Consider the following 12,054-nt stretch of genomic DNA (forward strand, 5'->3'; position numbering starts at 1 on the left):
TTTCTATAGAAATAAAATTTTGACAAAATTTTCTATAGAAATAAAATTTTGACAAAATTTTCTATAGAAATAAAATTTTGACAAAATTTTGCTATAGAAATAAAATTTTGACAAAATTTTGCTATAGAAATAAAATTTTGACAAAATTTTGCTATAGAAATAAAATTTTGACAAAATTTTGCTATAGAAATAAAATTTTGACAAAATTTTGCTATAGAAATAAAATTTTGACAAAATTTTGCTATAGAAATAAAATTTTGACAAAATTTTGCTATAGAAATAAAATTTTGACAAAATTTTGCTATAGAAATAAAATTTTGACAAAATTTTCAATAGAAATAAAATTTTGTTTTTTTTTTAATTTTATAGAAATACAATTTGGACATTTTCTAAAAATAAAATTTTGACAAAATATTCTATAAAAATAAAATTTTGATAAAATTTTCTATAGGAATAAAATTTAGCAAAATAAGATTTTTTGTTTGGTAGGTTTTTAGTAAAATTTCTCCAAATTTTGATAGCTTATTTTTGGCTCAAGTGGCAACCGTGAATGGAAACATTAAAATTAACTGAAGTCATATATATTTTTTTTTTTTGAACTGCTTAGTTCATATATTTAATAATAAATAAAAAATTAAAAGAAGCACATATTATAATTTACAAATCAATAAAACGAAATTTTAAAATGCTGAATATTATGTAACATATACGTGAAAAAAGAAAACATTTTTAAATACAAATATGGTATTTTAAATTCCAAAAACAGTTTAAATACATTATTATTTCTAATATTTTTACTTAATTATGTTTGAGTGTACTTATTTTACGATATATCCAACTATAGTACATATTTTCTTTACTATATTCATTATCGTTAGCACTAAAACATTCCGATATATTTGGTGGAAATATATTTTCCATGTTAAAATAGAATGTAGTTTGGACATTGCGTAATTTATTTTTCGATTCCATAGTAATGCGTCGCGAATGTGGATCTTTGCCTTCCAAATGTTCGCGTATATAATGAGCAGATAATTGTATTTCCATTGCATCGGTTAACGAATCATTTATTGTGTCAACCATTCGTGGTGTTTTGCGTAACAGTTGATCGGATACTTCGTAGTAAACGCTATTTATATTCAGATTAATATGTATCATTAACAAATGTTCCAAGGTGCAATGTATTTGCAGTAATTTCGATAGAGTTTTTGCCGTTTCAAGTTCATCGAAATTACTATTCTTAAAGCCAAGAATATCGTTCTTGACACTAGTCGCTGTGGTTTTCACATCGTTGTGTAGCAAAGTTTTTCGCATAGCCGCACTATCTTGTAGGACAGCATTGCGTAATGATTTTCGAACATTCGGCACTATTTGAGCATTCTCTTTGTTATCATCAATAATACTAAAAAAATGAAAAATCATATATTTATGAATTCATTATCATTTGTTACAAATCTAAGCCCATACCTTTTATTCTTTAAATCATTGGCGCTACATATTTTGCTCTGTACAAATATATATTCATAATCTTTATACAGTTTCTCCAAACCTATTTCCAATAATAATTCCAATGGTTCAGAGCCTGAGAGGCAAGGTATTGCTAAGCGCCGATTGGCAACTTCTGTAATAATTTCTGCTAAACGATTTTTGTTTGTGGGTGTATTCTGTAAGCAGAAAAAAATGGCGTCCAACAAAATTAATACTATGAATTGTCTGGAATATCTTACCACAATATTGCAACGAGCTGCACATTGAAATAGAATATTAAAAGCCATCTTTAAATCTTTATAAGATGAACATTCTAAAAAAAATATTAGTTTTATTAATATATCTTTACCATATTTACCGATGCTACTTACGTTTCAGGATATCCCATAGCTTGTCTGTTAAATCTGATAGCTTCCTTGTTTTTGCACTATGTATAACTTCTTCGATGTCTCGTTCAGCAGCACTACTACTGGAATCTATTTCAGATATTTCTGTCATGACTTTATTAATGCTTTCGCGTAATTCTCCCATATCTATACCACTGAAAACAAAAAGAATATTTTAGAGTGAAGGGCGGAAAAGAGTAAAAACTATTTTTATAGTTATCGTTATTAAATTCGCTTAAATCTTTCTTGAATATCTGAATTCTGAACTTTACCCAATTTATACATGTGTCGCAAAAACGATATCATACCTTTTGATGAACATGTATCTATGACTTTCAAATTATTACAGACTCTAAAAACACTTTAAATTTTATTAAGAATTAAGGGAATTGTTTTGAGTTGTTTTTAAAATGTTGTTTTAAGTAACTGTATAAGGCCTTTGCAAGGCTTATTTACATATGACAATAAATTAAATTATATTAAAAAGAAAGGGATGAGATTATATGACAAAGGCCTTTACAGTACGTACAATAAAGAACAAGAAAGAAAGCTATCCTTCGACAGGGCATGCGAATTAAAAAATGTATCACACTGAACAATATTGTCCCTCGCTATCCACGACTTTTTCCAACTACTCATCTTTTGACTCAATCCTCGAATCGACACAATTTCTAGCTTCCTCATAAGAATAAGAAGACGAAAATGCTTATCGACCAGGTCATGCGTCATCGATTGGAACAAGTGGTAATTAGAAGAAGTAGTTTCTGTTGTACGGAATGTGGGCTAGGACTTTCCATTTGGGTGTTTCCAAATAAATGTTTACGGGTTTTGCAACGTGCGGTTATTGTGCGGAAAAATACCTTTGTCGTTCCTTTTCAAATATTGTGGCCGTTTATCACACAATTCTCGATTTAGACGCATCAATTGATTTCGATACAATGATCCTGTGATCGTTTCACTCCGTTCGCAGCAGCTCATAGTACACCACACCCAGATGACCAATGGATATTCAACTACGCCATCGATATTGAGGCATGGCTTGAAGAACTATTTAAAGTTTTTCGCTTGAAATGGATCTACTACGAGATCCACTTTTCGTCACCAGTAATGATGCGATGCGAAAAACCTTTGCTTTGTTGTCCGCACGTGCAAAATCATCTCTCAGCTTCAACCCATACGGTGCCCAATTTCCTTGTTTTTGAATCATTTCAATCGATGGGAAATGACGTGACTAGTAACTTTGAATTATTTGGCAAGTTGTTCTTGCCCTTGACACGAGTGCTCATCGAGTAATGCCTCAAATTTAGCATTTTCAAACTTTTTCGGCTGTCTTGGACGTTCTTTGTCTTTCACATCATAATCATCACTTCTGAAACGCACAAACAACCTCTCGGATGTTGAAACGGAAATTGCACAATCCGTATGAACTTCGGAAAGTAATCGGTGCGTGACAGATGCTTTTTTTCCCAAAGAAGGTTAGGTTAGGTGGCAGCCCGATGTATCTTAGACTATTCAGTCCATCGTGATACCACATTGGTGAACTTCTCTCTTATCACTGAGTGCTGCCCGATTTCCATGTTAAGCTCAATGACAAGGGACCTCCTTTTTATAGCGAGTCCGAACGGCTTTCCACATTGCAGTGCAACCACTTAGAGAAGCTTTGAAACTCTCAGAAATGTCACCAGCATTACTGAGGTGGAATAATCCACCGCTGAAAAACACGACCTTGTATATGCAAGGCGGGCATGCTAACCATTGCACCACGGTGGCTACCTTCCCCAAAGAAGAAACTTGACATATTGAGAGCCAAAAAAACTATGTTTTTCACACTCCGCGCAAACGACATATACCGAAGATGAAAGTAATGGAATGAGGTTATGACAGAAATATACTTTCACTATTATTTGATGCATTAATCCCGAACTACGCTATCTGTTATCAATCCTGCCATTTCTAATTCACAATAATTTAAGCGATGCAGGAGAATTTACATGAGTTATGTTGGAGCCACCATGGTGCAAGGGTTAGCATGCCCGCCATGCGTACAAAGTGTCGCGGGTTCAATCCCAGTTTCAACCGAACACAAATCAATGGTGGTTTTTTTCGTCTCATTAATATTTTTGACATTTCTGAGTGTATAAACGCTTCTGTAAAGTGGTTTCACCGTAATGTGAAATGTCTTTCGGACTCCGACTTAAGGAGATTCCTCGCCAGTGAGCTGTAGTATCAAAATGGATTTTTTAGTGAGCCTAAAATATCGATGAGCCACTAAAGACTTTTCGTGAGTCACCAGAAGTTTCGGGAATCGTTTTCTTTAAGACATTCGTGCAATTGCCGCCCTCAAACTGGACCAAACTTTGTTGATAAAGAATATAATGTTGTACTAACCACGACCTGAATTTTCACTAAAAATCATGCTAATTAATGAGAAACTTACGATCGGGTTCAAGAAAAGCTTTGTAAATTTTTTTGGAGGTTGTATCAGATCAGACGCCATCGTTAGATAATCAAAGAAGATTAGTTTGTTTTAAAGTCACTATGGACCAAGTTATTTTATATCAAATTGAGTATTATAAAGATCCTCTTCATATAGTCATGTACGAATTACATGTACCATTAAATTTGTGAACTCCTTAGAAATGCCACCAGGACTACTGTGCGAATCCGCGTTTAGAATGGTTTATTTACGATTTTTCACTGATTGACCATCAGAGGAGTTAATATCGAATTTTACTGGCATCTACTACCCACTTCTTTAGCCCTTTAAATTAATTCATAAAACTTGATAGTATGTTGTATGGTAAAAACGAATACTTACATGCCACATCTATATATTGGTTCCCTTGAAATATCCGAACTCTCAGACTGTTTATGGGATAGTATATCATCCCTAATAGTCATTAGGATACGCAATTGATTTATGAATACTTCTGTGATGGAAGTGGATTCACACAATCGATAAGTTTGGACTAGTGTCACCTCGCAAGTATTCAAATCTATCAGTGATGGCACCATGGACGTTGTTGACCAAGAACACTTAATGGATATGTTGGACTTGATATTGTAGATGTTTTCAATGCAAGTTTTCAAGGAAGAAGACTTTCCCATTTGCAGGTAATGTTGACTCAACAAACTTTGGGTGCTAACAGAATACGAAGGGACTAAACCGGTAAAGTTGATTATACCACGCTTCCAGTGACGTAAAGAGAACTCATACTGCAACAGCAATGTCTTTAATTCATCCGTTCCCGAACAAAGAAACCATACAGATCCAACCGCATCTTTTGAAGCTGGTCCGCTCTGGTAGTCTAGGGTGGACAATATGGATCTGGCCTTTTCCACCGGAATCCCTCTATGATATTCTTCCTCCATTTTCCAAGGATTTGAAGTTAGTAAATTGACATCAATAGAAACATCACCAATAGCATCGACTTCGCAGTCGTCTTTTAATGGACTACCGGTAATGTCTAGGTCATCTGGTAAATTTTTTCCAATCCTCAATTTGGAAGGAGACGAAAATTCGATCTTGGCTTTGGAGCGATCCTTTTTATAATATCAATAAGTTAACACAGAGTGAATTTTGATTAAGGTCTCTAATACTAACCTCTACATAAAACAATAGAATCTTTCCGCTCGCAGCATCATCGGAACCAATTATACTGGCCAAATAGCTTGGACTGGGTGAATACGTTATCATGTAATGGGTATCATACTTTTGCAATAAAGATGCATAAATATTTGCTAAATTCGACGCGGCACTCATTTTAAATTTTTTGTATGGGATAGCGATTGCAGAATTTAATGTAAATTGATTACGATTACAATCCAAAAAGGCTATTATCGTACCGTTATCGGAATTTTAAATTGAAATCGAAATGTGTACGTTTCGAGGGGTCCCCAGCTATACAATACAATAATGAGGATACATGCTTGAATGCGCCGTCCAGATTATAAGTTTATCCGAACGACAGTGCTCGTGTCGAACATATCCCCGATGTTGGCCACACTATAAGTTATGTCCGACAACATAATCGATATTGCTGGTTGTTTATGTGATCGATCAAACATTTTTCGATTATTTAGCCATCGCCGACAATTCGAATCGATTGTCCACACTATAACATTCTTTACAAACACAGACATTCCGTCCGGAATAACTTATAGTCTGGACGGCACATAAGTCTGATAATTATGCGCAATTCTTTACAAACACAGACATTCCGTCCGGATAAACTTGTAGTCTGGACGGCTGAATTTCCTTTAAAAATTCAGCGGTTGCTGAACTCAAAAGCACAAAAGCATTTGTTTCGGATATGAGAAATTGGCTGTTAACGTATTTTCTTTATGATGAATATCTCTGCAAGCGTATATGGCCATTTGGGCTTGGTTGTAAAATTAATTAAAATAAAATAGTGAGTTGCAGTATCGATTATGCGCTGTGTTCGAGTGAACTTATGTGCGGCCAATATATGTGATATGTCTCACATTATCGTCCGGATAAATTTATAGTGTGAACAACGCATAATGTGTCATAATTAGAGTGTCATTCGGAATAGATTTTTATAAATCCCGGGATTCGAGATTTCAATATTTTGACTTCCGGGATCCCGAAATTCTTTAAATATTCTGAGTAATAATCTACAGCATAAAAAAAATGTCACACATCAAGAAAATTTGGTTTAATTTAGTGTTATTAACAAAAAACGTAAGAGTAAATAAAACAGAAATTTCGAATTGCTACTTAACAAAATAAATACAAACACAAAAATAAATTAAAAAGCTATTTCATATTGCTTTCGTCCGCAACAAAAGATTTTTAGGATCTTCTGTTTGATATTTTTAAGTACATAACCTATTAAAAATATCAAAGCATCCAAAGTTTCATCAGATATACGCGATCCTATGTTAATGCAGATGAAAAACATCTCTCGCAGTCGACACTGGTCGGAGGGACGTTTATGCTGAATGAAAGTACCAATTTATTAATAAAAAAATTAAAAAATCTTAAAAACCGCCAAATTTAGATTATTTGTTCCGAATCCCGCAAAATCCCGGGATTTCGGAACGATATTAATCCTGAATGACAGCCCTAGTCATAATATGATTTTGAGTTTTCAGATGATTGTATAACACCACCTTCATCATATTGTTATTGAAAACTGTCATTATCTAACAACAACTTGGCAACCCAGGGTCTGCGGTGACAAATTGTAAACAATAACTAAAGCGACACGTGCATTTGTATTTTCGATTTTTAACTTAAAAATAATAATAAATAATATGACTGAATTTGAAATGCAAGACACAGATTCCGAATACTATTCCGAAGATGAATCCGAAACGGAGGTAATTTGAGTAATAAGTTTTTTTATGTTGTGTAAAGATTATTAATTATCCTACCTGACCTTCCATAGTTACAAGAGGCATTTGCTCGTGGAGATTTAAAACCAGGACTAAACGTAGAATACCAAAAGCCGAAAGAAAAAGTCAACAATATTGTAAGATAAATTTTTATTGCTTATGATTTTAATTTCTAGTGAGTAATTTTTTTTTAGCCTCGTCTTTTGGCCCGCACTGATGAAATCAAAACAGATTTGCCATGGGAAGAACGTCTAGATATGGTAAACGACTTGGCTCCTTTGGCTCCCGAAATGGCAATTGCCTTGGAAAAACATGAACAGAAAAGAGCAAACTTGTTTAAGGGCAATGCAAAGATTCCATATGTTCGACCCGAAGAAGACCCGGTACTCAACGATTTTAAGAGAGAAATGTTGTTTCATCGTCAGGCTCAAGCAGCTGTTATAGAAGGCATTCAACGTTTGCATGAGTTGGGCATCAAGACAAAAAGACCCGACGATTACTTTGCCGAAATGGCCAAATCGGATGAACACATGCAAAAGATCCGAGCCAATCTAATGGCCAAACAAGAGGGTCAAGCCAAATCGGAAAGAATCAAGCAAATAAGAGAACAGCGTAAAATGGGTAAAATATTGGCAAAGCAAACAAAGGTACAACGTGAAATGGAGAAAAAGGATATGCTAGATAAACTTAAGAAGTTCCGCAAGGGTAAATTGAAGAATTTAGATTTCTTGGAAGACGCCAAAGAATTGGAAGCCAAAACAAAGAAGTCTGCGGAAAAAAGAAAACAGCGCGACAAGAAATTCGGATTTGGTGGCAAGAAGAAAGGAATGAAGAGAAATACAAAATCATCCGCAGCTGGCTTGGAGAAAAGAGTGGGAAAGGCAAGACGATTGAAAAACAAAAGTAAAAAATAGTCTAAAATATATATAACAATTTGATTTTTTTTAAATAAAATAGTTGTAACCATTTAGTACTTTACACAATTTTATAAATATTTTGTCGGACTGCGAAAGTAAAAAATGGGATTTTTGCACATCATCAAAGATAAGGAGCCAATTTAACAGAGGGGATTGTGACCATTTTTTACAAAGCGCAGCCTAAAAAATGAACTTGTAAAAAAAATTTGAGCTTTGACTTCGATGTTAATAAAGAGTGCAAAAATATATTTGAAGACGGTTACATTTTTAACAAGGACAGGGAAACCCGTGTTCTCTTTTCACGGTCATACTGGGCAAATAATAGACAGAAATCGAAGAAGAATTCGTCACCACAGTCAAACCAGCAAACATGTTCAACTCATATTGGATATATAACATCGCGATAGAAGCGTTTTTCAAAACCGGTATCCATGTACAGTGCTGTTCAAAACATTTGTAACTAGCCTTACCATGAACTTAATCTAGGTATATCTCCCATAATAATTTTATTGTTTAGCTTCCACTTGAAAAATAATCTTTATGGAGTGGTATTTCATAATTCTTATTGGGTAAATGAATGGGCTGTTACAAAATATTGATATTTCCCGAAAGGTAAAGAATTGTATGATTCGACCTGTTCAAAACATTTGCAACTACCTAGCACCCTGTAATATATTCTTCTTTAAGGGCACTGTTTGTTGTATTTTTTGCCTGCAATTTTATAAGGACCTATAAGAGGATAGATTAAACGTAAAACAAGGGTACTGTAGGAGTATCGTTAAGTCCATTGCATAATTTGACCACAAACTGATCGCAATAGGCCTGTATGCTCTAATTTTAGAATATAATTTGATAAAAATTACAGGCTATAAGTATACGTATTAAAAAGCAAAATATAGATGATTTTAATGTTGGAGTATCACAAACATGAATTTCGCAGAGTACATTGCCCACAAATCAACTGCGTCTCGTGTTATAAACAAAGAATGCACCAAAACTGTGCACTGAGGTAAAAGAAAACCTAAGACTACGCCAGAAGAAGATCATATAATTAAATGAAATATGCAACAATTCACTCAAATGTCATCTAAATAAGTCAAAAATTAAATTCAACTGGATATAACGATCCATAACGAAAAGTGGCAGAGCTTTAGAAGTCGGTGTGCGATTATACAAAAATGTCAAAAACCACTTATTTCCAAGAAAAATTGGTTAACGTGCCTTCAATTTTCACAAAAAAAAAAAAACATAAATGACCTGAGGAGCAGTGGAAATGTGTTATATTTTCCTACGACTCAAGCTTTAACTTCCATGGTTCGGATGGTAGAAATTTAGTACGAAGGCTGAAAGGAAAGTCTTAATCCAAGAAATAGAAAAAGTTCCGTCAATCATGGTGGGGACAATATTATGGTCTTGGAGTGTTTTTCTGGTCAAGTTATTGACCCGATTTATAGAATCGAGTGTATTATGCTGTCGGAAGCCTACAAAAACATTTTATCCCATTTGATATTGCCATAAGCATTCCGGTAAATGCCGTCTGCATGGATTATTCAGCGCGGTCATGACCTCCAGCACACTTGTAAAGGAGTAAAACAATGGATTTTCGATGAAAAATTGCGGGTGCTTGACTGGCCTGCTCAGTTGCCTAATGCAAAAGTCATAAAAACTCTTTGGAAAGTTGTAAAATGAAAAAATGGGATCAAATTTTTGTAAAAGGCTTATGATTTTATTTGAACCTGAACTATATGATATCATTGATTTAATCCTAATCAATGGCAAGAAGTAGGGCAGAAGTAACACTAGCCAACAGTCGTTTTGTGAATTGGTTCTAGCATAATTTTTCTCATTGATTTTGACCTACTAAACACGAAAATGAGTTTTAAAAAATGTTCTGTCGATTGGTTTTCGAGATACAAAATTTTGAACTTTTTTTTTTAATTTTTGGAGGTACACTTACAATTTTGAGCATATCTTTCGTCTTCTTTGACCTATCCATTTATCAAATAATATTGGGACAATTTGGATATTTAATAAAATTGTATATTTCATACATTAATAAAATTGTATATTTCATACATTTTATTAAATATTCAAAAACTAAAGCATAGAGTACAAAAAATCTGACCTAGTATACTGCTTAAATAAATATTAAAATTTCATTAAATATTTTTTTGAAAATATTGACAACAAATTCTTACATCCCTAACATTCTTTATTGTACCGACTGAGTTATCATTTACAAACATATGTAGAGCTAATCCTTAGATAGTTTTTTGCTCTTTTTCTTCTTTTTATGAACACTTTGTTCCGAAATTGTGAATTCTTCGCTATCGGTTTTGTTCCCATGTTTCGATTTCTTTTTCTTTTTTGCGGGTTGAGTTTCCGCTTCTTCAAATGTGGGAATTTCTTTAACGTTCTTTTTTCTTTTCACATTTTCCAATTTATCCTCGCAATCTATTTTGTTTTCGGTTGTATTTACATGTTCTAAGCTTTCAGTAATATTCATTTTTTCGTTTGCATTTTCACACGATTCCACGTCCTTATCATTATGACGTTTCCGTTTCTTTTTTCTTTTCTTCATATCTGTACCCGAGTCTAGTTTTGGAGGTTTGTCTTTATCTTCTTTACACTCTCCAGTACCATTATTTTGTTTCGCCATCATTTTAGTAAGTAGTTCCTTCTCCTGCTGTTCCAATCTCGCCAATTTACCACTTAATTTTAATCCATGTCTGGCACCTTTGTGAGCTGTTCTACCACCACAAGCTTTGAAAAGCTCTTCATCCGTTAAGACTTTAACATGGGATACATCAATATCGGTCGCCTCTATACGATCAGGATTCTCAATTTCTCCCCCCTTGTTTGTTAAGGTGGCTGCCTGCATGAAATTATCATACCCGTTTTCAGATGCATCCAACCTAGCAGCCTTTGCCTTTTTAAGTTTTTTTACCGAATAGCATTTTGTAGAAATTTCAACTCCATCATCGTCGGGGTCTTTTAAGTTGATTTTAATAGATTCTCCCCTCTTGTCTTTGTCAACAAGGATATTATCAGCAGCATCGTTAAAAACTCTTTCCCACCAATGATTGTTGAAATCTGATGCTTGGTCAGCACCAAAGCCGGCGTTATCAAATTTCAAAGTTGCCTTTAGCGGTTTAGATATGCCATCATTATTCTTGCCAAGTCCATCGCCATCTTTCCATCCATATTTTCCAAGGATTTTACGTGCAAAATCCATTGGTCTTCAAAAAAGGAATACGATTGATTAAAAATTAACTACAACGTGGTAATCAACAAAACAATAACACAAGTGGAGTATGTTCAGTTGAATACATGTCAACGATCAATGTGGCCATATTGATTTTATTAAAAGACAAAGGGTGTAAACACGTCAGTAGCGGCTGTTGGTAAGCGAGTTTACATGTATTATGCGCTTTACAGATTATCAGTTATTCCGGACGACAGTGCTCGTGTCGAACATGTCCTATATATTGTGCACATTATAAGTTAAGTCCGAAGGCATAATAGATACTGCAGCTTTTAGGATTTTTATTAATAAGAAAATTGTTAAAATCTTTTGTTGATACTGAGAAGCTTTTTTAATTTATTTTTGTTAAAAAAAATTTTTTCGTTAAGTAGCAATTTGAAATTGCTTTTTAATGTACTCTTTGTTCCGTCGATACTTTTTTTGTTAATAAAATTGAAAAAAAAAACATATTTGTACTAAAATTTTTTAATGCTGTAGATTCTTATTACTCGGAATATTTAAATAATCCCAAAAATTTCGGGATCTCGCAAAAAATTCCGGAAAATTAATGCTGTAGATTCTTATTACTCGGAATATTTAAATAATCCCAAAAATTTCGGGATCTCGCAAAAAATTCCGGAAAATTTCGAGGTTCAAT

The 12,054-nt window shown here is 33.8% G+C and overlaps 3 protein-coding genes across 3 annotated transcripts; 1 reads left to right on the forward strand and 2 right to left on the reverse strand.

Annotated features, from left to right (window-relative positions):
* Positions 1-634: 634 nt before the first annotated feature.
* Zwilch (zwilch kinetochore protein) lies at positions 635-5,689 on the reverse strand. Its single transcript, XM_075291900.1, has 6 exons — positions 5,479-5,689; positions 4,693-5,417; positions 1,860-2,029; positions 1,728-1,801; positions 1,468-1,664; positions 635-1,402 (listed from the first exon to the last, which is right to left on the reverse strand). Exons 1-6 carry the CDS (start codon positions 5,635-5,637, stop codon positions 799-801), a joined length of 1,929 nt encoding a protein of 642 aa, XP_075148015.1. The 5' UTR covers positions 5,638-5,689; the 3' UTR covers positions 635-798.
* A 1,373-nt stretch (positions 5,690-7,062) lies between these two features.
* On the forward strand, positions 7,063-8,218 carry LOC142221995 (putative rRNA-processing protein EBP2 homolog). The gene is made up of 3 exons (XM_075291902.1): positions 7,063-7,220; positions 7,289-7,372; positions 7,430-8,218. The coding sequence occupies exons 1-3, from the start codon at positions 7,155-7,157 to the stop codon at positions 8,147-8,149; spliced, it is 870 nt and encodes a 289-aa protein (XP_075148017.1). The 5' UTR covers positions 7,063-7,154; the 3' UTR covers positions 8,150-8,218.
* A 1,986-nt stretch (positions 8,219-10,204) lies between these two features.
* LOC142221996 (G patch domain-containing protein 4) lies at positions 10,205-11,487 on the reverse strand. The gene has a single exon (XM_075291903.1). The coding sequence runs from the start codon at positions 11,385-11,387 to the stop codon at positions 10,407-10,409; it is 981 nt and encodes a 326-aa protein (XP_075148018.1). The 5' UTR covers positions 11,388-11,487; the 3' UTR covers positions 10,205-10,406.
* Positions 11,488-12,054: the final 567 nt, after the last annotated feature.

Source organism: Haematobia irritans, chromosome 1 (genome assembly GCF_050003625.1).
Source record: "Haematobia irritans isolate KBUSLIRL chromosome 1, ASM5000362v1, whole genome shotgun sequence".
NCBI classification, from domain to species: Eukaryota; Metazoa; Arthropoda; class Insecta; order Diptera; family Muscidae; genus Haematobia; species Haematobia irritans.